The sequence below is a fragment of the Lycorma delicatula genome, chromosome 4, assembly GCF_047948215.1.
Source record: "Lycorma delicatula isolate Av1 chromosome 4, ASM4794821v1, whole genome shotgun sequence".
Lineage (NCBI taxonomy): Eukaryota > Metazoa > Arthropoda > Insecta > Hemiptera > Fulgoridae > Lycorma > Lycorma delicatula.
The window spans coordinates 16,728,820-16,755,434 of record NC_134458.1 but is presented as its reverse complement, the minus strand read 5'-3'; the positions used below and the strand labels follow the sequence as shown (position 1 = coordinate 16,755,434).

At 35.6% G+C, this 26,615-nt stretch overlaps 1 protein-coding gene across 1 annotated transcript in view; it reads left to right on the top strand.

Annotated features, from left to right (window-relative positions):
* Positions 1–25,244, top strand: part of LOC142324298 (histidine decarboxylase-like) — a 124,461-nt gene extending 99,217 nt beyond the window's left edge. The window contains exons 14-16 of the mRNA XM_075365226.1: positions 7,160–7,330; positions 14,383–14,553; positions 25,048–25,244. Coding sequence (XP_075221341.1) covers positions 7,160–7,330; positions 14,383–14,553; positions 25,048–25,244 — 539 coding nt within the window. The remainder of the gene's footprint in view (positions 1–7,159; positions 7,331–14,382; positions 14,554–25,047) is intronic.
* Positions 25,245–26,615: the final 1,371 nt, after the last annotated feature.

The window sequence follows — 26,615 nt, the reverse complement described above, 5'->3', positions numbered from 1 at the left end:
TGTTTGTACTTTAAGAACAGATGTGATCACATTTTTCCTGTATATTGTCTTTAACCTCTTTGAATAATACATCAGCAGACTTTCAAGCAAACAGTACTTTGAGTCATCGCCAATGTTTTTACTATCACCATAATTTCCACTGTTATTTTGAGAATTGTTATAAAATTACCCATTTAAGTCAGGAGAAGCACTCTGGGCTGTGCAATAGTTAATAAAAAGTGAATTCAATCATTTTATAATTAAAATAATTTTTTCATGAATTTATTGGTGTAGTCTAGGGGCTTGACATATTGACATACCTGTATTCTTTATTGTTATTGCCTTGGTTTTCAATTGTTCAGATGTATTTGCAATGCGAAATAAATGCATGTGAGTGTTGTAGGTATTTCACATCTACATTGTGAACCTGTAGTTTATAGATTATGTAGGATATCATGACGTAGTACACTGCTGTTTTATAACAATTCTGCAAGCTTTAAGTAAACAGCAATTAAGTTAACCTGATTTAATTTTTAATATAATTAAAATTTTAATTATATAAATAAATGATTTGCATATTTGAATAGAAGTAATCACTAGTTCTTCCCCTGCCATTACTTCATCCTCTTTCCTTATGCTTCATACCTTCTTCCTTGTATAAGTAGAATAAGAATTGTGTCAGCCATTGCCCTGGCTTCATCTGTAATGCCAAGGTGATTGATTTGATTTCTGATACATATTCAGCCCAAAGTGGTACATTATTTATTGGAACAAAAAATTTATCACATCTACCTACAAAAAGTGAAATTTTCTATTATATTGCTGGTATCATAAAAACAATTTACCATATAAATGAAATACCAATGTAAAATTCAATCATTTCTTCCAAGTTCAACTTTAAAACCATATAGTTATCTCATACAGAACTTATTTATTCAAGGAACTATATGTTGTTACGACATGAAAAATGGCGCTGAAAAATACAACCTGTTCTCTGTTTAATCCTTAGCTTTCCCACTGTAATGAAATTATCTAAATAAATTTCCCTTTGAAACCATCCTTAAGTTTCAGATAAAAAGTAAAAATTTTATTCAGAATGGCCTAATAGTTCCTGAATTTTAAGCATACATTGTTACATATAAACATGCATATTGAAATTCTAATTTATGTATAAAGATATTGTAACAAGATCCGTATAGCGGGCCTGAGTAACGGATTCCTACCAATTATTATAAAAATAATAGAAAATGTAATGATTGAAAGAATTCAGAAAGGGACAAAAAGGAGAACACTTTTTATAAAGAATAGGTCCGTTTTACAATTGTATTTTGTTATACTACCTCCTAACACACAATGAACACCTGTTGTACGGTGAGAGGAGACCAGGCTTGGAATTCATGGGAACAAAGCCTCGGTCGACTCTTCTCACGCTTCGACTTGGGTCCGATCCCACAGGTAAAGAGGCTGTTAGCCTCTTATTTTTAGCCCAGTAATACTAGCTAAAAATCAATTCAGCGGAGTCGAACTAGTCTGCGATGCGTTACGACGTCGGTCCCACAAGGAGTGTTATGCGAGGAGAGGCTGCGAGTTGTGTGGAGTTGTGTGAATTCGGCAGAGAGTTCTACGAACCAGTATAGCGAGACGTACGACGGCGGTCCAGCGTGTGGAGAGTCACAGGTGTGACTTTGCGAGACGAGTGTGCAAGACGTCAGTGCAGTGAGGAGAGCATCCAGTTCGATACGATTAAGGTAATGCCACGAGTAATTCAGTAACCAAGAAAGTACTATCGGTGAGTTACAGTAAAATTATAACTAAGTGTATAAGTAAAAGAAACAATGCAACAGATTTCATTCAATCTGTTAAGATAGACAACAAAAGGGATTTGAAAGTGAATTTTATAACATCGTTTTTTGATGTAAGACTAGTGGTTAAAAAGGGTTAAAACTAGCGTTTCTTTTGTTAATGGGTCTGAATACTAGTTTTCTTTTTATATACCTGGAATAAATTTCTAATGATTAGTTATTTTGAACTCTGTCTTGTGTGTAATATGTATTTATTTAATTAATAATGACATTTATCACTATTTGATGTGTAATATCTTAATTGTTATTCTTTGTTCATTACGCTATGTATTTATCTCTGTTTTTATGTCATGCTTACTGTTCTGACTATGTTATGTTTTATATCATGTAATTACCGTTTACTACTATCATCCTAACTATTATTGTGGTTGAAATTACTATATTAATATTTAGGTTAGATTAGGGTATGTCCCTTTTTTGATATGGCTACCGAGGACTTCCTCAAGGGGACCAGGGTGGTCCGGCAGTTGGGACGGAAGAAAACCTAAGGATGCAACTGGGTGATTGAGACCTTGCCTAATATCCGGCAGGTCTTGTTGGCCGGTGGTCGGCTGTTCCTTGGGTGGAACTCTTGCAGGGTCGTTGACCATACAGAAGTACCCCGATGCTTCAAATGTCAAGGCTTTGATCACACCTCTCTCCATTTTAGAGCACAGTCGGAGATGTGTGGTCAATGCGCCGTTGTAGGACACAAGGCAGTTAATTGCCCTAGTAACACCGCGCCTGCAAATTGCACTCCTTCTGCCTTGGTGAAAGGCTTTGATGTCGGACACCGGGTCGGGGGCAAACAATGCAGGTCGTACGACATAGCCCGGGCAAAGATCGTGCATAATCGGCGTACGGCAACGCCTGAATTGGAGGAAGCTTTCAAGGACGGTCGTCACCATATTGAATGATTGAGCTTGTGGCAGTTAAACCTGCACCATTTCCGGGCGGCCACCAATAAAGCATTAGGCATTAGGATCCTTAAAGAGTACGACCTCGAGGTCCTCTTGGTCCAGGAGCCGTACACGGTCGGGGATAGTGTGGTCGGCTTCCACGGGGTTGATGTTATACATTCTCGTGAGGAACGGGTGCTCTCTGCGTTCATCGTCGGCTCGGTCTCGTTGGGTGTCTTCTGCATACCTCAGTTTTCTGATGAGCAATTCACCGTCGTGTGAGTCACGAGGGATACGCTAGATGTTGTATTGGTGTCAGGATACTTACAGCTTGAACGGAGTATCCATGACTTTTGGTGAAGCTGGGGCGGATTCTAGACAGTCTCCCGGGCATCAGAGTGTTAGTGCTCTGGACGCTAACGCCAAGTCTTCTACCTGAGGTTCACCACTCACTGACCCCAGAGGCGCTGGTCTCGTACAGTTCGTTGAAGCCAGAAACCTCTACTTGCTTATCGAGACAGAACAACCGCCGACTTTCTCTTCCGAACTGGGGTAAAGTTACATCGATTTCACATTGGTGACGAGCTTAGATGTAAAAGTAGTTGGACTGTCTAGCCCGAGGCCAGTGTGAGTGATCATAGGCTTATAACCTATGAGATCGCTTACGGTGACGGTTCAAGAGCTCCAGATTCGGGTCGCTGTAACCTAAAGAGCCTGAATCAAGACAGGCTGCGGGGCGAGTGTGTGGCTACTTTACAGGGGTTGGAATGGCGCATGGAGCACAGGGATGAGGTGGAATTGATGGCTAAACAATTCAGCCGGGCCATCAAGACTGGCTGCAATAGGGTCCTACGGCGGCCTCGGCCAATGGACGGACCCTTAGGTAGTTGCCAGTCCATTGATCGGAGAGTATCTGGAGCCGTCATGACCGCTACTACAGGGAATCGTCTGTTAAACGCAGGAGAAAACCCGGGAAAAAGTGGAGGTCCTCTGACCTTAGCGTGCTGCACGCAAGATTTAGGTCCGCTAGGAATAGATACTAGCGTCTTCCCCTAACGGGGATTATCGTTGATGACGTGAACGCTGAAGGACTACGGACCTACCGGCGCGCTTCTAATTAGTCACGTTCATGCCATCAAGGAAGCCAAACTCAAGTTTTGGCAAAACGCGACCATGCGCGAGTTGCAGAGCAACCCCTGTCAGTTCGCGAAGTCATGTTACCGGACAAAGCCATTGAACGTCCTGCCCGGTGTTCGATGCGGGTTTGGGGGTCGTGACCACACTTTAACATCTGTGGCGACTTATTGTGTGTTATTACTATTAACGCACAAGTACATATAAAAACATAATATCCGAACGCCTATCGTTCGAGAGTAACGACTTGCCGCTACCACATCCCGCAGCCGAGTGTAGTAGTACTAGCCAACCTAGTGGTCAAACCCGAAACCAGCAGGGCGCGAACCACTCCAGTAGAAACACACTGAACAGAGGGTTCTCTTAAACTCAGGAAAGATCCGAGTGAGGTCAGCAGGTATTGACTCATCAGCCTCTTGCCGGTAATTGGAAAGTTGCTTAAAAGGCTGGTTGTGGAACTTCTCTGGCAAAACATCGATATGAACTTACTTATAAACTGAGGCCAGTATGGCAAATCATATACCAATATTTGTGCCCACCGCTCGGCCAGTAACTGAGCCTTAAGCCCGTTCTTTTTAAGAATGTCGGCCTCCAGCAGCCGCTTCGCCTATTGTTCATTTACCACTTCCAGCACGACGCCACTGTCCCTTGTTTTCATCAACCGGAAAAATTGGAACTTTTCTTTCCTCGGATCTAAGTCATTTTTTAGGGTTAGCTCTGTCATGGCTGACGAAGCTTCCGGGCCAGGTGTAATCGGGACCACCTTGACAGTGGCCCTCTTAATTTTGTTAACCAGTACCTGGGCTGGCAGCGGTGGACTAGGCCGCTTAGGCTCGAGAGCGGTAGTTACTGCGACAAAGGAGACAGGCTTTTTAACTTTCTACTCCACCCGTTTAATACTTTTCTGGAGCTCGCCAAGAGCTTCACCCGTCACCGGCTGAAAATCCCTGACTCCCTCTACCACCTGGTCAACTTTACCGAAGAGCCTTGACACAACTGTATTAAGGGCCCGGTTGGGGCCCTGCAGGCTTTCATACCTTACAGCCAGCTCAGCAACCAAACGACTACATTCGGACAGGTAGGAGTCGACGAACTGCCGACCTTCCACCGAAATCCGTGACTCCTTCTTTGAGGAGAATTTAGTCAATGCGGACCGCATCTCCTCGATCCTCCCCAAACCAACAGCTTTAGAGCTAGACCTCCCTAAGGAATGCTTGGCCCAGAGATCTCCGGCTTAGGGCTGATCACCGCGCCACTGTCTTTCACCAACTTCGAATTCGCTAGGAGGTGCCTTTCAGACTGGCTACTACCTCCAGAGACTAGGTCTCTCTGCACGGTTCCAACCAAAGTTTATCCCGCACAGCTCGACACTGAGGCTTCGGCAGGAGTTTGTGTACAGTCCACCGGTGCACGAGGAGACTCGTGCTCCACTACCCTCGTGGAGACCTCCGAGACCTCCTTTTCGGAGGACCGGAGACCTGCGGAGCGACCTTCTCGCCTTGAAGTGGTCACCGACCACCATGTCCTTGGCTAAACCAACCAAGTCATCCAAGCAACCCCCTCCGGATTGCTCCATAACCACTTAAAAGAACAAGCACCGACTGTAACGCCAGGTACTACGTTACCAGCCTGAATTAATCCATCACCTATCACAATACCAGGTGAGCGTTCAAAATTTCGTTCCCGAGCAAGCCTGTCCGTTCTCACACAACCCCCTCGAGAAGTCCAAAGCTAAAAGCTTCTAATGCAGACCACCGGCGAGATCGGAGCGAATCGCTTTCTGCCCTGCCATAGGATCTAAAAAAATTCGTTGGCCTCACGAGCCTATGAAATGGGGACACGATGCAACAAAGGAAACATCCTTACTTAGCCGACAGTGGGCACTACTGCAACACACTACGCGGCTGTATAGCCCAAACTCCACAGCAGCGCAGGTTGACTGACAGCCACTGATCGTTGTCAGCCCCGACGACGTGAACGTAGGCACGCTGCACTTGTAGAAAGTAATTTTTCGCTATCGGTAGCAGTAAACACAAGTTTTACAGCATGGGGCCAGAGGCCGAGAAGTCTTCAATCTATTAAAAAATATCCCATTTGAATTTTGAAAATCGGATGATTGTTTGCAGAGATATTATAACATCACCCCACTGCATCTCCCAAAACAGCATCCCAGGGGCACCCTGTTTGTTACCAGTTGATATTGATGATTGGTCTAGCCTCCCATGAGGTCCTCGTATACCTCACCATTCCCTTTTAGGTTAGCTCTGGGAGATAGTTAGGACACTGGTCGCTAAACTCTTTTGTGGCTCGGTAGCCGTTTGTGACACAGACATTCGGTCTTATGCTTTAGGGCAACCGAATGGAGTAGTGGTGGGAGAAATGCCAAGCAAACCCATACCTCACCATTCTAGCCTCATATGCACGCCCCATGGGAAGCCCATAATTGTTAAACAGAAATTTTTTAATTTATTTAATATTATTTTATTTAATGTAAATTTAATTCTATTATTTCTGTAATATTATTCATTTAATTGACTTGAATTATTCAATTCAAAGCCAGCTCACACAGTGATGAGACTCACAGTTCATTAAAGTTTGTGCTTCAACCAGCAAAATTCCACTACTACATGTATATTTTTTTTTTTTCGAGATGAAATATATCTAAAAACCTTCTCAGTTATGTCAAGAAATATGGGTAAAAATTTGGTTGCAATTGATCGAGTATTTTTTTTCTTTATCCCAAACAAACAAAAACCTCTTTATATAATAGTATAAATTATTTTTTCTAAGTTATATGTAATTTATTAATTTTATATGTTAATTTATAAATTTTATTATTTAGTTATCAAATTTTTATATTCTTTGTTTTTACTGTTTTTAATGTTTATAACTGTTTTATTTTTCCCCATAGTTTAGTATACTTCTTAAATAATTTGGCAATAATCATACACTTTATGAAGAATTTATGACATATTTTATAGCTTATTCTTCTTATTTTTAATGATATGGGTTGCTATTTTTTAACCAGTTGATAATGTGCAGTGTGAAAAATGTTAAAGTCCATAAATAAAAAATGAAAGGGTATATTTGTTAATTTATTTGCACTGATGCTTAAAAATTTCATTCATTACATTTCTTTCTCCTTCATTTTAGATATCTTGAAACTTAAAACTAAAGCACAGCAACTATAAATAATTATCTATGCTTCAGTATGAGCATTTTTACCTTTAACAGGTATTTTACTTTTATAAATTGATTACATATAACATAAATACATATTATATGGTGTTTAATTTCTTGTTACAGAAACTAGGGAGAAAAATGTTAATTTTGGTTCTAGTCTTCTTTTGGCAAATTCACCCATGTCACCTAAAATTGTTAATGGTAGTTTTGTAGCTGTATTTGATAATGGTGACACTTTTTCACAGTTTACTCCTGTAATATCACATCTCCATCTACAAGTTAAGGACAGTCCAGGTAAATAGAAAGAAGTAATATTCTTATGCTTTTATGAATTCTTATAACAAAAACAGAATTTTCCTCTCCAGACAAGGTCATAAAATTGAAAATATTGGTAGAAAATAGAAATTATTTAAGCTTAATATTTTTTTTTTGTGTTACTAAATATAATTTTAAGCAAAGGTTATATGGTGAAACTTCTATTAAATGACTCCCGAATATTTACAACACTAAAAATTGGATAGTTTTGTAATCTCCAGTCCCTTGAATTAAGGTTTCCAAATAGAATATTTCAAACATTCAACATTTAATAAAATATGAAAAAAATGTCAGTAAAAATAATTTGTGCATTTAATTTTAAGTATACTGCAAAAATAGTATACTATATTTTTTTTTTTTTTTTGTCTTCAGTCATTTGACTGGTTTGATGCAGCTCTCCAAGATTCCCTATCTAGAGCTAGTCGTTTCATTTCGGATACCCCGAACATCCTACGTCTCTAACAATTTGTTTTACATATTCCAAACATGGCCTGCCTACACAATTTTTTCCTTCTACCTGTCCTTCCAATATTAAAGCGACTACTCCAGGATGTCTTAGTATGGGACTATAAGTCTGTCTCTTCTTTAAACAATATTTTTCCAAATGCTTCTTTCTTCATCTATTTGCCGCAATACCTCTTCAATTGTTACTTTATCCACCCATCTGATTTTTAACATTCTTCTATAGCACCACATTTCAAAAGCTTCTAATCTTTTCGTCTCAGATACTCCGATCGTCCAAGTTTCACTGCCATATAAAGCGACACTCCAAAAGTATACTTTCAAAAATCTTTTCTTGACATTTAAATTAATTTTTGATGAAAACAAATTATATTTCTGACTGAAGGCTCATTTCGCCTGTGCTATTCGGCATTTTATGTCACTCCTGCTTCATCCATCTTTAGTAATTCTACTTCCCAAATAACAAAATTCTTCTACCTCCATAATCTTTTCTCCTCTTTTCACATTCAGTGGTCCATCTTTGTTATTTCTACTACATTTCATTACTTTTGTTTTGGTCTTGTTTATTTTCATGCAATAGTTCTTGTGTAGGACTTCATCTATGCCATTCATTGTTTCTTCTAAATCCTTTTTCCTCTCGGCTAGAATTACTATATCATCAGCAAATCATAGCATCTTTATCTTTTCACCTTGTACTGTTACTCTGAATCTAAAATGTTCTTTAACATCATTAACTGCTAGTTCCATGTAAAGATTAAAAAGTAACGGGGATAGGGAACATCCTTGTCGGACTCCCTTTCTTATTACGGCTTCTTTTTTATGTTCTTCATAATCTGTTGCTGTTTGGTTCCTGTAAATGTTAGCAATTGTTCTTCTATCTCTGTATTTGAACCCTAATTTTTTAAAAATGCTGAACATTTTATTCCAGTCTACGTTATTGAATGCCTTTTCTAGGTCTATAAATGCCAAGTATGTTGGTTTGTTTTTCTTTAATCTTCCTTCTACTATTAATCTGAGGCCTAAAATTGCTTCCCTTGTCCCTATACTTTTCCTGAAACCAAATTGGTCTTCTCCTAACACTTTTTCCACTCTCCTCTCAATTCTTCTGTATAGAATTCTAGTTAATATTTTTGATGCATGACTAGTTAAACTTATTGTTCCGTATTCTTCACATTTATCTGCCCCTGCTTTCTTTGGTATCATGACTATAACACTTTTTTTGAAGTCTGACGGAACTTCCCGTTTTTCATAAATATTACACACCAGTTTGTATAATCTATCAATCGCTTCCTCACGTGCATTGTGCAGTAATTCTACAGGTATTCCATCTATTCCAGGAGCCTTTCTGCCATTCAAATCTTTTAATGCTCTCTTAAATTCAGATCTCAGTATTGTTTCTCCCATTTCATCCTCTTCCACTTCCTCTTCTTTCTCTATAACACCATTTTCTAATTCATTTCCTCCGTATAACTCTTCAATATATTTCACCCATCTATCGACTTTACCTTTCGTATTATAAATCGGTGTACCATCTTTATTTAACACATTATTAGATTTTAATTTATGTACCCCAAAATTTTCCTTAACTTTCCTATATGCTCCGTCTATTTTACCAATGTTCATTTCTCTTTCCACTTCTGAATTTCGCTCTTCTTTTGCTAGTTTGCACTATAATATACTATAGTTATACTGATTATACCTATTGTTAATGTATTATGTTTGTATTTCTCACATTATTTGTGTGGAGACTTTCTCTTCATTACATGTTGAGACAACATGTAATGTTGGTAATACTGGTCAATAGAGACCAGTATGACTTATTGAATATTGTAAGTACCACGTATTCATATTACAGTTGCTTGTTTATTCAACTATAAAGAAATTATTATTCCCAATTTTTATATAGTACAAAACCTTAGAAAACCATATTTTTAATTGCATTAATTAAAAATCAAACTATTTCCATGAAGCAAATTTTCTAAAAAAGAAGTGTGACTTCTTGTGTAATTCCATCAAAATTTGTGAATTAAACATATTATATAATAGCCTAAGTAACAATATACCAGTAAACAAGTTTGTTACCATTATCAGAATTTGTGTTCAGAAGAAAGTGGTGATAATTTTAATTTTATATAACTAATAACAATGATAACAAAATCTACGTATAGAGTTTTAGTAGACATTTTTTTAACAGATATTACCAAAGACTACATCATGTACTGAGCAAACCAACCTCTTGTAGTTGTTAATGAGCTACTGAAAGTGAAAAAGACAAATCTGGTTTCAAGATAACACATATTTCATTTTTCATTTAGAAAGGAATCTTATTAAAAAAATATATATAATAATATATTTATAAAATAAATCTCTTTCAGTTGAAAATGTATAAAGATGTTTGTTAAAAAAAAGTATTTATATTTATGTACTTTTATTTTAAAATGTTCTTTAATAACATATTGATTTATTTTTAATAAAATTTTTATTATTATTATGTTTATAATTTTTTGAGTTGAAGTAAACTGATTGATTACTGAAAAATAAAGATACTTTTTCACACAATATTCTATTATCATTCTTAGATAGTATGAATGGAGGTGATATTCTTTATGAACAGTGATAAATAAACAAATCACAGTTCTGTACCGTATACAACGTATAAGCTGTTGACCTTGTGTATTAGCTTATTAATCATACTCATTTATTTGTGGAATACAGTGTACTGATATAAAATTGATATAAATTAAGTTCTGTTATAAGAACCAATTTATATAATTAACCATCGTACTCTGTTTTTTTCATTAATTTACATTTACATTTAAATTTACTGTTTTTTTTTTTTTAAATATAAATTTCTCTATTATTAATGTTTATTTTTATTATTTCAAAATTATTGTATATGTCAGTAATTTTATGTTATACAATATAATTAGATTATACAATAATTTAGAAATAATAGAAATAAATACTTATATATCTGTCCTTTTAATATTTTCTTCAGTATGCACTCACTGTTCATCAGTTTGTTCCACGTGACCCAGCCACCTTATTTGTTATGCTTTTATGAATTTAGAATGTCTTATGCTTCAGTACCAATTCTATTTCCCTGTTATATCTACTTCTCCATATATTATTCTCTCCAATTGCCCTCAGTGCTTCTTGCTCACCTTTTGCAATGTCCTCAACTCGCTTACATACGCTACAACTAATCTAATTAGCTTAGTGTTTTATTTAATTACATTTTTGTATTATGACTGGTTAGCTTACTTCTCAACAATCCTCTATTTGGATAATAAGCCTTATTTCTCATTTGAATCCTGTTTAGAATTGTGTTAATACTTCCCTCATTATCAAATACACTGCCTAGGTAAAGGAACCTACCAACTGATTTGAAAGCATCCTCCCTCTATGCATATGTTCTGTATGTTTCTCCTTTTTTCTGCCACAGATACTAGCATATACTACATTTTGCTAATATTTATATTTAATCCCATTCTAACTGTTTTGCTCTTCAGCTCTTTGTAAAATTCAAACATGCATTTTCTTGATTGAGCATAACATTGTCTTGTTTCACAACATTGTCAGCATAAGAAGCATATCTGGTTAGTTTTATTCAATATTGTTTCTCTCTGATCTATGTGTTTGATGACAGTATGACAGTATGTAGTACAAAAATGAATACAGTGGCTGACAGTTTGTCCCCTTGTTTCACTCCCTCACTAAATGTAAATAGAAATCCTTTGCATCCTCCCATACTTAATTATTGCCCTCGTATCTCTCATGGCAATCTTCATCAACTTTATAAGTTTCACAGGGATTCCCATATTTCGCATAGCTTCATATAGTTTTGATCTTTGTACACTATTAAAAGCCTGTCTGAATTCCACAAGTAACATATGTAGGTATATATCATATTCATAAAACTTCTCTATAACTTTTATTTATGACAAACAGTTGGTCTGAGGAAACTCTCTTTGGTCAGAAGCCACACTGGTGTTCCCTAGCCCTTTTTCAATCCATGGTTCAACCTTTCATTTATGATAAATATCATACTTTATATACTTGCTGAATAATGTTATTCCTCTTCAGTTGTTACATTCTAATTCATTTCCCCTTTTATATATTGGGCATATTATTTCAATATTCCACTCCTTAGGCATTGATTCTTCTGTCCAGACTGACTGTAGTAGTCTCTGTAAGAAAATGCTGACTATCTTGCCTCCATACTCCAACAGTTCTGTAGACAGGTGTCCTATCCCAGGGCTTTGTTATTTTTAAGTTTTTTCACTGCTATTTCTATTTCGCTAAATGCCAAATATCTTTCGTCCATCACCTATTTAAATCCCTAACTCTTCCTCATTACGAACCTCATCTGTGGGTTTATTCAGTAATTCTCCAAAGTGTCCCACGTATCTCTCTAAAACTTCTCTATCTCCTCCTACAAACCTTTCATATTTACCAACAAATCCCTTACTCCTTGGCAGGAATTCCTTTATCATTCTATTGAATACTCTCATCTCAGTTTGTAGGCACAGCTCATCTATCTTTTCCAACTGATCCTTAAACATATTTCTGTTCCTTCTCTTGATCATTCAGTTAGTCTCTTTTCTAAGCTGTTGTACCCTTCTACATTCTGTCATGTGCTTCTTTGTTTCATAAGTCGCTGTGCCTCATTTTTCTTCCTTATAGCCTCCATACATTCTCCTCAAATCAATCTTAATTTTTTATTTTTTGTTTCTCTCCAGTTACATCATCTACCACTTTTACCATCATTCTCTAAATTTCTCCCAGCTGTGTTCCACATCCTCTGCTCCACCACCAGCAGCAAACCTGTTCCTCAAGCTTTCCTGAAACTGATCAACAACAAATGGATTCTTATTAAATTTTTCATCATCCCATTTTTCACCCTTGTCTGGTTTGATCTCTGTTTCTTTGCTATTGTATCTCTAACTTTTGCTTTTACTATGGTGATCACTATCGCAATTGGGATCCCTGCAGCTTCTAACATCTATTATAGACAAGAAATATCTTCTGGATACCAGTAAGTAATCAGTCTAGTTGGTGTCTTCCTGGTAATACCAGGAAATAAATGTTCCTAGTATTTTCCATGTGCCTGGATTGATTTTTTTATGGAGGAACCTTGTGTTTTTGATGTGTAGATTGCTCTTTGTTGCAAAATCAATCAGCATTTTTCACTCTTGTTTCTTCAAAGCAGTGAGTATTGTCCCACTGTCTATCTTAGATCCTCTTCCCTTTCTATCCTAGCATTGTAACCCCCATCACCAGCATCATATCATGTCACTAGTGGGACCACAGATCTGTCCAGCTTATCATAAAAGTCTTCATTTTCTTTGGTTGAGGTATGAATTGATATAACTATTATGTTTCTAAATCTTCCTTTCATTCTAGGTCTACATATCCTATCATATTCAGTTTCATACTCTATATGGGTGTCTCTAATATTCTTTAAAATCATGAACTCCATCCCTAACAAACCTGTTTGTTGTTCTGGCCTACTATATATTATACTGTAATTTGCCTTATCAATCATTCCTTGTCCTTGCCAATGAACTTCCTGATGGTCTTGTACTCTATCACTTCATTTGCTCTTTCTTCCATTTCCCTGCTACTCTCATCACCTTCAGTTTCCATTTACCCATCACTATGTCCTGTTTTATTCCTGATTTTTTCTACTGTCCTGTACTGTAATTTACTGTCTATTTTACTGTGTAATTATACTGTCTACTGTACTGTAATTTAAATCCATATGTTGATTTCAATTCATTTCCAAATAAAGCAGACCTTTCCAAGGCTTATTTATTGGTTTCATAATGAGTAATGTTTTACTTGGTTGGATTGTTGGCCAGATGGAAAATCCCTTAACTGGGAATTTAGTTTTTTTTATAAAGGTTTTCTTCTATCTTTTGGAGAGCCAACTCCGAAGCTGAAAGGCGGTAGCCCTGATTTTGGTCCACCTCAGATACTTTATTTCCCTTGTACCCACTATATCTAGTGAGCCTTCCCCAATACACCATCTGTGGAGGTGCCCAATGGAAGATTAGGAACTCCATACAGATCACTATTTTTTTATATTTTTGTAAAATCTGCAGCTTTTATCATAAATAAAAAATTGTATTTTTCTTATATTTTACAACACTTATTGCAGAAAAGATAAGACATAGGCATAATTCATCTATGAAAACAAGTATTTGTGAACAAATTTTCATTCTCATTCATATTTATTTGTTAATGTAGGCTGGTTTTTAAAATTACTACATACATTCTTAAGAGTGTATAATGTGTATTTTGATAATATAAGTTGACACTGCTACTGTTGTTATTATAGTTTGAAGTAAGTTGATAGGTGTATTTATCAATAAAATTCATACTATAATCTAAACTCAATTTATATGTTATAATCAGTTAAGATGTTACAATTAATCTAGATATATATATATATATATAAAATTTTCAGATTGAAATGAATTAAGCTAGATTTAAATGACACCTTTTCAGAAATTTTTATGTTTTATTCAACTTTCTGACTGCATTAATTAATAATGTTTATACAGCTATGCGTCGCAGGATTCGAGGAATTCTTATGTCAGGCAAACAGTTTTCATTAGATTCACATATGGATCTTGTACAAGGGTTGAACTCCAATACAGAAACACGACAGTTGTCTGATTCTGATGTTGATCCACAGTGTTTACCATATATGCTTGAGGAAGAATGTGAAATTGGTAATAAAATAAAAAGTATAATATAGATTTCTTTACATTACTTGATTTCATACACTGAAATTTCATGAATAATTAATGTACTGATTATTATTTATTGCTTTTGTGTATAGCATTCTGTTTTCTGGATTATTTGTTGTTCTTCAAAGAGTAAGTATTAACTTCTTTTCTTTTTTTCTTTTTCTGGGCGTAAAACGCTTCAGCGTTATCATCGCCCGAACACGATGTAAGTGTTTTAAAAACTATGAAAAAACAACAAAATTCACAATTAAAAATTTAGAAGAACCGCCTACAAAACATGTAATATAAACACAAAACAATAGTATAAAAAAATTAAAACAAAATCAAAATAAATCAAAATATTAAAATAAAGACAAAACAAAACTTAAACTAAATGTTAAAACACAAAAACATACAACTACCACAAAAAAAACTACAGTATTAAAAAATGTGTAAAATATTAGCATCCCAAAGAAATAAAAACATCCGGTCTAAAATATCTTTACTGTTGCTCAGGATTTGACGAAAATTCCCGGGCAATTTAAACTTACGACGCAAGGCCGCATATCGTATGCATTCCACAAAAATGTGGTGCACAGTCAAGCGGCAGTTGCATCTCATGCATACCGGTGCGTTTACTGCTGACATCAGATACCCGTGAGTAGCTCTCGTATGTCCTACCCGCAATCAGCAGAGGACGACTTCTTCACGACGAATTTTCCTGTATGAGGAGACCCATGACAACACAGAACCTTTAACATATCGGAGTTTGGTATCTACCGTAGCCGTCAAGTTATCTTGCCACTTTGCACGAATAGTGAGTTTCACACAGTTAACAAAGTCGGATGCAGTAACACGGGAAGTGAAGGATGGTTGACTACATGCCTCTTTAGCAGCAAAATCTGCACGTTCATTACCCGGAATCCCCACGTCGCAAGGGATCCAGCAGAAAATCACTTTTGTGTTGCGATGGTTCAACTCGGCGATTGCATTATAGATGTCGGTAACAATAGGATGTCTGGAAAAAAGATTTTCTAAGGCTTGGTGAGCACTATACGAGTCGCTAAAAATAACGATACGACGGTATTTAGGATTAATGATATTCAAAGCCTAATTTATAGCGTACAGTTCAGCAGTAAAGACACTTGTAATACCAGTAGACCAAACATATAGGTTTGGCCATTAACAATAAACGAGCAGCCGACGGTATCGTTCTGTTTCGACCCATCTGTGTATACCACTACGTCCGGGTTTGTCTTGAAAAGAATATGGTGAAACATTTGCTGAAAGAAAATAGATGGTGTTGATTCTTTATTGTATTTCGCGAGGTCAAACATAGAATGTATGTGGGTGATTGTCCACGGAGGATGTGAACAGGGATAAATAGGAAAAATAGAAGGTGTGGCGACATTCATAAGTTGCAGTAAACGTCGGGTACGAATACCTACAGGTGCAGTAGAACGTGGACGGTCCTCATACCTGCGAAAGTAAGTATTTCCAAGAACTGCGTCAAAAGCCGGGTGATTTGGCTATCCCTTAAGGCGACTAAAATAAGATGCTAAATATCGGTCCGTCTATCCCAAAGTGATGGCTAACCGCAGTCGACAAGAATGCTCACGACAGGGTTTGATCTAAAGGCACCTGTAGCAAGCCGAAGAAAAACATGATGTACAGGATCTAGCACCTTAAGCACAGTATTACACGCTGAAGAGTAGGCGACACAACCATAATCCAAACGGGAACGATCCAAGTAATAGTAAAAACACAACATACACGAGCGATCGGCACTCCAATTGGTATTGCTAAGGACCCGCAGCATATCTAAAAGTATGGAACATCTCGTTTTCAATTCTTTGATGTGTTTGACCCATGTAAGGCAGGTATCAAAAAATAAGCCTAAAAATATGATAGAAGAAGAGATAGCAATTAGTTATCCACCGAGAAACACTTGCGTAATAAAGGGGAGAAAAAAATAAATATCTTGTCTTCTCAGGTAAAAATGTGAAGCCGGTAACCTTGGACCAAGCTTCAAGGCGAGATACAGTGTTCTGTAGTAGTCTCTCTGCCGTGGCTGTTGAACGAGACGCAACGAATATAGTAAAATCATTAACAAATAAAGAACATGAAACAGGTGTTTGCAAACGTTTAGTAATGTTGTTGATGGCTATAGAAAATAAGGTGGAACTTAATACACTTCCTTGAGGCACTCCATTCTCCAAGACGACACTACCGAGAGAGAATCTCCAACACGAACACGGAAACTTTGGTCATTTGAAAAACCCTTAAGAAAGGCCAGCATCTTCCCTTCGACTCCCCATTCTTTGAGGACGCGTAGAATACCATGCTGACAGGCCGTGTCAAACACCTTGCTGATATCAAAGAAGATAGCGACGAGGCGCTGGCGTAGTAGGAAAGCCGTCTCCAATGACACCAGATGGTCAGTGGAGGATCGTCCTTGTCGGAAATAACACTGTTCTGGAGACAAAAGGCTATGTTTCTCCAAGAACCATGCAAGTCTGCGGTTCACCATTCCCTCCATCACTTTGCATAAGACGCTAGTCAAGGAGATAGGGCGGTAGCTTGAGGGGCTAGCTTTGTCCTTACCAGGTCTAAGAACCGGTACGACAACGGCTTCAGACCAGACGGGTGGGAAGACTTCTTGCAGAGAACAAACCATTATAAATGTTCAATAGGCGTTGTAACGGCGAATGAGAAAGATGTGACAGCATACAGAGACGAATGTTGTCAAGTCCAGGGGAGGTGTCACGTGAGTTTTTAAGTGCGTGTGACAACTCAGTGAAAGAGAACGGAGTATTTAATTCACCGACCGAATCACCAGTGTTGAACGATAGTACTTCCATATGTATCTTGTACCTTTGAAATTCGTTACTATATGATGAAGTGAGAGACACCGAGCGGAAAGAATTTGCTAAGGTATTATCCACTGCAAAAGATGATGTGAGGAGTTCTTCATGAAGAATCCCGAGAACAGGTTGAAATGGTGATCCGCAAATTGCACGGATCTTTTTCCACATAGTAGAGGGAGTAGTGCGTGAAATGGTGTCCACGTATTTCCTTCATGACTTCCTCCTAGTGTCCAAGAATACCTGACGACATACCGCTCTAACTTTACGGTACAAATCATGATTCTCATACCCGTGTCTGCGGTTAAGTTTACGCAGCGCCTGTCGTCGTCTGATAATAGCGGTTTTGCAATCATCAGTCCACCAAGGAACAGAAGGACGTCTCGGGTTTCCCGATGTTTGAGAGATATACCTTTTAGCAGCTTCAAGCATCACGGACGTAAAAGACGAAAGCTGATTAAGGACGCCCCCGCCATCGCCGTACTGTGATGGGAAGGCGTCATGGTAATCAATCCGTCTTTTCAACGATCCATCTCCGTGGCCTTCTCATCATCTCGCGGTCGACATTAAAAGCAATAACAATTGTGATCACGGCAGTGATCACAGGCCATCAAAACCGATCAAAAGTCATCACAAACCGACCAATTAAGACGAGGGAATAAACTTGGCGAGCACACAGAAAGGTCGATGTTGGATAATGTACCAGATGATAAGTACATGAATGTGTGTGACTCATCATTCAGTAGACAAAGGTCCAACTTGTCTCACCGCGTTTATCATATTTCCTCCAGAGGAGCAGAAAGTCGAGCCCCAGGAAATATGGTGAGCATTGAAGGTCGACCTGATCAGATAACATCTGAACAATTTTTTTCAGATCATTGCAGGATCCGCACTGCTGCATACTTAAATTCGTGTGAACTTCTTTTGGCGCAGCGGTGGAAAAAGATACATCTGGTTTAACCAAGTTCTGTGAATTAAGTGTTTTTCTGTACTCCCTGCGTGCAGCCGGAAAAGACAGCTTCTGCTCCGTAGAGATTCTGATAATCGCCTTTTCTTCTTGAAAAATTGGGCAATCTTGAGAGCGGGCTGCATGCGAACCATTAAAGTTCGCACGTTTTTCATCCACCTGGCAGTCAATGTCACTGTGGTCTTCCTGGGCACATCGAGCACAGATCTCCGACTTCGAACAAGATGTTGATGTGTGACCATAACCTTGGCATTTGAAACATCGACGCGGGTCGGGTATAAATGGTCGTACCCGAACTGACAGGTAACCCAGTTTAACCCGATCTGGTGGTACCGGAAGATTAAACGTAATTATAAGAGGTGGACTTGGTTCTTCCGACCCGCTCTGTCGTTTCAAGATACGATTCACACCTATTAGTTCTTCGGGTCGAAGTTCATCAGCTATTTCTGTTACGTCCAGTTCCAGAAGGTCTCTGCAAAAAAATACTCCCCGACTAGTATTCAATGTTTTGTGGTACATCGTACTGACATGTATACCGCTCATGTTAGTAATGCGTAAGAGATATCTTCTCTGTTCATCGTTATGGGTTTCAATCAATATTGATCCATCTCTTAATTTTTTGACGTTTTTCGGTAAGCCACACGATCATGTTACAACCTTGTTGATCAGGAAGAGCGAGACCTTGTGAAGGGAGCTTCCTGAATACTTCGCAAAACAACAAATCTAATATTTTTAACCTGTGGATGGTCTGCTTCACAATTCATATTGTTAACTCCATTACTGATATCCTCGTCAGCCAAAGCTGATCGAGGCCTTTTCACAAGACTGGATTTGATAGTTTTTCAGATGGACTACCAACCATCATAGAAGTTTTTTGTAGGCCTATAATTTTGGTCCCACGAGTACCGGCGATATAAAGGACCACTCCAGCAGAGCGCATGCGTACTGAAGTTAGAGCTAAATACAACTGGGTTCGCTCACATGCCCAGAGGACATCGTTCGAGACTCACTACGTAGAGCCATTCACCCATCGGCACGATTTGTTCCCATCTTGGGTTACGGCGAATGTGCAAGAAGAAACAGTGTAGAATGTTTTAATGTAGTTGTGTAAGGATATATGTTGTAAAGTGTCTAGTTTTCTTGATGTAGAGTATGTGTACAGTGTAAAGTGTTCTGCAGCTTAGTGTGTAGTGGGAAGAAGAACTCCAGAGGCTAGGCCCATGCCGACGCCACAACCCCCAAAGTCTTAAAGAATAAGACTCGCCGTCGGGGAAGTATTAACTGTCAGGTTACTTTTATGTTAAAGATTTGGCTGATGGGTTATAAGTGATACAGTATATAATAAATTACAATAATAAATAATAATTAGTTGAAATATACAGAGTGTATCATGAATTTCTCCTGGGACTTTCATATCCTATTCTACTTGTGAAAATAATGAAAATACGTCATATAAACACATATCCTTAAGTGCTTCGTTAGCAAGTTTGCCACATTACTTGGCCCGCTTCTTTACTGATTTTCGTGCTCTTTTTAGTTCTTTAGGGCTGTCCTTAAGTTGTTCAGGTGCATTCATAATGTAAACAATTAATTCCTCACCAGAATGTATTTTTATTTTGTAATTAATACTTTTCATCCATATCAGATGCAAAAATCTAAAGGTATTAGGTCAGACAACCTTGATGGTCAAGAATGTGGACCACACAACTGATCCATTTTTCAGGGAAATGATGATTTAAGTGAGTGAGAACGATACAAGAGAAGTGGGGAGGCACACCATCATTCTGAAAGTATACTTTTGTCTCAGCGTTAGAGGAACATCTTCAAGCAGGTGCGGCAATTCTTCGTGAACAAAGTGCAAGTAGACCTCAACATTTAAGCGGACAGGTAATATGAATGGTCCAAATAGCTGATTGTGAAGAAGGCCGCACCATACATTGATGTTAAATCTGTATTGAAAATTGCCTTCCACCGTTTCATGAGGGTATACTTCAGCCCATGTATGCTCATTGCGTATATTATTGACGCCATCTCGAGTGAAATTAAACAAAACATACTTTTAGAGTTGTCAATTTGTATTCCATCAGTTGCAGAACTTCAAGGCAAGCCGACAGTTTTCTGGATGTAGATGTTGGACTGATTGTTTATGATAAGGATAAAATTTGTTTTGTTTAAGTGTCCTTCAAACCATCAAATGCGAAAACTTTAATCTGCTTATAAAGACGTCGTGTACTGACGTCTGACTGCATCGATAACAATCTCATCAACAACAGCATCATGTTGGACAGATCGTTCGTAGCTGGAACGAATACTTGGTAGTGAACCTGTTTCACGAAGATTGCGAAAAGTCGCCCTAATTGTTATAGGATCTTGAATCCCGCGTTTCGGAAAACGTATTTCATATTCTACTGCAGCAGCTGTAGCATTACCATTATATACACCTAGTATGAATATCATATCATCACATTCCTCTGTTGTAAATAAGTACGCCATTACCTCAACGGCACACTTATCACGTTCAAACTAACACTCACAGAAAACCTTCGCTAACTACAGCACAGTTCACAATATCTGATATACTTAATGTACCTTACAGAATGATTTAAACATTAATACAGTAATGCTCATTTTTTTTTTGTAATAAAGTTACTTTATTACCAACTTTGAAATAATAGTTTTTCAAATAATTTATTGTATTTCTTTCGTTAATAAAAAAAAATTATCATCTCAGTAATTTTCATTTATTTATTTTTATTTTATAATTGTTCTGTAAATTTTGTTTTTACAAAATTTTCAAATCGTTGAAAAAGAATTTGGTTTTTGTTTACTTAAATAAATAATTTGTCTGATAAAATGTAATAATGTCTTTTTTCTAAATAAAACTTGAATTTTTTTAGTTTTTCTTCGTTTTATTCATCTATTCTTACACCATTTTGTACAAAATTAAATTCTTTACAAGATTTTTTAAAAGTTGTATGTGTTATCCATTTAACAAAGTTATTGTAGGTCAAACATAAAAAAACAGTTTTTTTTACCTCAATTTATTGGTTTTCACCCCAGATTTCTCAAAAACCACTGTATACTGTTCTGGGACCTATTTTATTCAATTTTTCAGGTCAAAGACCATAAGAAATCACTAATTTTGTTCCTTAATTAACGTTCTAAAAATTTCAGTATGACCTCATTTCATCGGGGTAGCTGAAATCCGAGCGAAATCTTTCACTAGACTTAATTCACAAACGAAGAATTTTAGTACATTTTTTATTAGAAATTTTTCCATTATTTTCATGAGTAGAATAAGTTATGAAAGTCCCGGGAGAACTTCGTGACACACTCTGCATAATAAATTACACAATCAGTGTAAATTTAAAAAATAATATTACTCTTACATTAATTTTGGGTTTTTCTTGGCATTTATTTACACTTGCACTTGTTTAATGCAATTCAACTTTTAAGTGCTATATTACACTGTAATTCAACCCTTTGCCTGTGTAATCCATCGGTGAGGCATCCTCTGTTATGATGTGAAAGCAATTTACATCAGTCATCCCTTCCATTTTTTGAACAGAATATTGGTAATTACAATAATAGCATTTATAAATCATACCTGTCTCAACATTGGCATGTCTGTATATTTTTCCAGAAGCTTGTATATGTTTTTATCAACTTAAGCGTTATCTAAAATAAGTAAATAAAATTAAAAATATTTAAAAACCCACGACTATATAAACGCTAGTAAAAAAATAATAATTAGAAAGACTTAGAAACATTCAAAAGCAGTTTGAAGAAACATATCTACTGCAGTGCCCCCTGGCGACTATAACCGTAGAACTAATCTAAGAATCTGCTGTAAGATGATACCTATGAAGTGCAAAAAACCGCATAAAAATCGGCCCGGTCGTTTTAGAGAAACACATCTATTGCAGCGCCCACTGGTGCCCTATAACCGTAAAACATGTCTAAGAACCTGCTCTGAAGTGATACCTATGTAATGCAAAAAACCACATCGAAATCTGTCCAATAGTTTTTGAGGAAAATGGTAACAGATATACATACACACAACCTCTTACCCCAAACACATATAATGTCTCCGTTCCATCGTGGGTAAAAAATGGGATATTTAACCTTAGACCATCTTGGACAAACGGTGATATTTCTCAAGATCTATACATCTATATTTCTGTACTAATATTACAATTTGTTTTTGGCTAATAATTTCACTAGTTTAAGCATGAGAAAGGTGTCTGTTAAATCATTTACTGGTTTCATAATGAAGGAATTTTGCTGAGTATTATTATTTATTTATTTATTACATTTAGCCTATATGATGGTTTTTTTAGGGTTTTATAAATTAATAACTATCAAAAACTAGGATTGCTTTACAGTTTTAATAGGAAATCTTTATTAATGAATAACACTAATACAGCCAATAGTCTATTTTCAGATTTTGATCTCCACATGTCTTAGTGTCTTGAATATATTTTAGTGCACTTCAAACCAAATAATTATCATTATATTAATGCACTTGTTACTTGAGTTTTAATGTTTAAATAGGCAAGTTCACAAACGTGAAAAAATATTGATGATGTTAGCAGAAGATATGTGCTACCAGTGGTTTTATATTCACTTACATAAGCAACTGATGTTTGACTTCTAAACAGTGAAAACCAAAATACTGTCCATAAGATATTTTTAAATATGCAAAATATTTTTCAAGAGATGTCTTTGAAAACTAAGTGAAACAACTTAAATCAAGCAGGACAGTAAAAGTTGATTAATATCATGAAATCTTTGGAAAATTTTAGTTCCCTCCATATCAAGAATGTCATACCATAATTATTTTATGAGTTATTATCAGATGAATTTCCAATTAACTTTTTTTAGTTCATGGCTCTGGTTGGTACATTCCATATAGTAACTATGGTCTTCTAACTTCGGTCTTCTAATTATTATAATCATTTGTCTTTCATTTATTTTATTGTCTAAAAACAGTTTAAATTCTCCAATCCTATTTTTTAAATGTCTGACCTTTTTCTTGTAGAATGGTAGATGTGGAATCTGCATATAATAATTTAGAATTAAATAATAGTAGAAGTTAAAAGTTGTAACCAGAAATATGGAAACCGTCTGGCTCTATTAAAGCTTTTACTATCTCACATAAAGATCACTCTTGTGGTCTATATCTGTGGAAACTAGTTTGTAATTGTAATTTCATCATGTTTGTGCAATTAATTTAATTTTTTATTGGTATTCATTTCAGATATCGGATACTTGTTGCACCAGCAGTTGTCCCTAAAAATCAATAAATCTCTTTTGAATTTCCCTAGCTTTATCACTATTCCACAACATAGTGTATAACTGACACCTCTGTTTGGTTCATCAATGGTTTCATCTGTTATTACCGTTACAAAATGATTTTCCTGCATTTTTTTACTGTTTTGCAATTTATTTCCTTAACTAACACCCATGCTACAAAAATAATTACAAATTTTTATATCATTCAGTAATCCAGAAGATACTGAAACATTTTTATGCAGTTATTTGACATTTTATTCTAATTCCTCAACAACTTAACCATGTCTACATAATTCCTGTATTTGATGATATAACAGATCTGTCACGGTTACAAAAAATAGTTCATTTATATCCAAGCAGTAGATAATGTCAACTAATTATCAAATAGTATCACTGTTTTATCTAATTTTGTTATACTTTGTTGATTTTTAAGCTATTTCCTCAAATGATATTATATCTGCTTTGTAAATAAATAAATCCTCAACATAAAAAGTTACAGTAATTTTAATATGATGAGGATGAATGTGATATTTAACTCGTGACAGCGAATAGAGTCCAGTTAAGGAAATGAAATGCAAGAAGTACCATAGCAGAAATAACTACTGAACTACTCATAGTGATGTAATATTAGCTCTTTCAAAGTCAGAGAGTTGATAGCACTTAAATATGTCATCAGCAGTAGGGTCAATGACTTGAATCGGTGGTAATACCAATTTCTTTCTGAATCGGTGGTAATACCAATTTCTTTCTGCTTCAGAAGTGCTCTCAGAAAACACATCAGTGATTATTGTTCTTCAACATATAATGTACAAAAAGATTACTTTTATGTTATTTAATAATCTACATTATTCTGTTACTTCAGTTATATAGCTACAGGAATCATTATTTTTTCATTATTATGAATTAAAATTTCTGCTTACAGTGATTGCAAGCAAGCTTCATATATGGTAATACTGTAAACACTTATGAATTTTATGAGTAGTTTAATATTATACTAATAAACTGAAAAGAATGTATATAGAAATACTCTAAATTAAAAATAAATTTATACTAAAGTCATGTAATAATATATTATCTTATGTGACAGAGCATTAACTTTCAATTGTCAAATACGATAATACCATTTTATATCATTTTCACTTACCAGTTAGTTATAATTTTTTATCATGGGTTGGCAGTTATAAGCAAAACAAGAATGGCATCCCTTTCTTGCTTTGTATTAGAATCTGTTTTCATAAAAAAATATTGTTTACACAGAGAGAAAGCATTTTAGTAATTAATTTTACTTTTGTACTTTGGACATGAATAAACTTTAGTACCCAGTTACATATTTTAATTTTATTTTAGAATTTTTAAAAATATTTGTTCCAGAAAGTAGATCAGGAGATACTAGTGCAATCACAGAAACACAACAGAGTTGCTCTGTTTCATTTGATCAACCAGATTCCATCTTTACAGAGCACAAAGATCATAAATCTATTCTAAGTAATGCAAGTTTATTGGAGGTTCCAGATCGTCTGTGTAAGAAGTGCGGTCATGAAATCAACTCTTCTCAGTTTTCTGCTTAATTTTTTCAAACATTTTTAATGCTTATGTTATTTATTGGTGTCAAAATTCTATTATCTATTGTATCTATGCAATCTCATGCTGTTGCCAGTTAGTTATATTTTTTATACATGTTTCAGTTATTCATGAATTATTTTCATACCTTTCATTTTTCACAGTCACTTTTTGTTGTAAATAATCAAAAACATATGAATCATCAAGATATTAATTACAATTTCAAAAGTTGTCAAAGTTGTCAATCACTAATAAAATGGTAAAAATTAATGGTAGTGTTTTTAAAGAAGTAAAATTCTGTAAATGATGAAGACCTGTTGTAACTTGATGTTAGGTGTTGTGTTTGTATAAATGATTATTCTAATACAGTTTGAACATAACTGTTCATTGCTGGTAAAATGACTGTTCAAGCACAGACTTGAAAGTATTATGGAAAAAAATGTTAGGTATGTTTTATAAAACAGAATTTTTAAAGATGAATGGATGATTTTTATTCAAAAACTGTTAATATTTAATTATTAATAAATCTCTTCTCTGAATTTTGGTAGAACTTCATTAGAAACTAATGCTTTTCTTTGTTTTCAACCAATTTTTTAACATTTCTGTTTTGTTCCAGCTTCTGTTGGTAACAAATTAATGAATATTCTAAATAGACTTAATACGACTTTATACGTTTTTAATCTTTTTTTATAACTGTGAATGAAACATTTTTTTTTAATTTTAGATCAAATATTTATTATAGTACTTATAATTATTAAGGTGTTTATAGAGAATTAAGTACAAGTACAATTTTCAAAACACTGTTTTACTAGTAGGAAGTACATAAAAAATAAAGTACTATCAAGGGGCCATTCGTTTTGGTTTTTTTGCTCTCCCATGTGAGATTCTATCAGATTTTAGAAGACCCCTTCTCCCTGGTCTTAACTAATATTTACTTCAAGAATAAAATAAGAGTAAGGAGAGTGGAAACACTTTTTGCAGAATAATTGGATAATGTTAAATTTGATGTTATACATTCCCGGTACAAATTGAATGTATCACCTGCCTATCGTATAAAGATCAAATCAAAGGAAATAAAAGTGGATAATTTATAAATACCTAACAGAGATCTTAAAAAAGAATATCTTAGATTGTTATGTATTTTGGATGAAGTAAAATTCTGTGACTCCCTCTTCATGCTTTTATAATTAATGGATAGCCCCTAATATTATTGCAGTAATAAAATAGTAAAAAGTTCCAGTATTTTTAATAAACAAGAAAACTAAATTACACAATTTTTCTATGTCTTGAGAAAATACATAATTTTTAAAAATTCAAATGTGTATTATTTTATTATTTTGTAATAAGTATATTTATGTAATTCTCAGAATCTTTTTTTG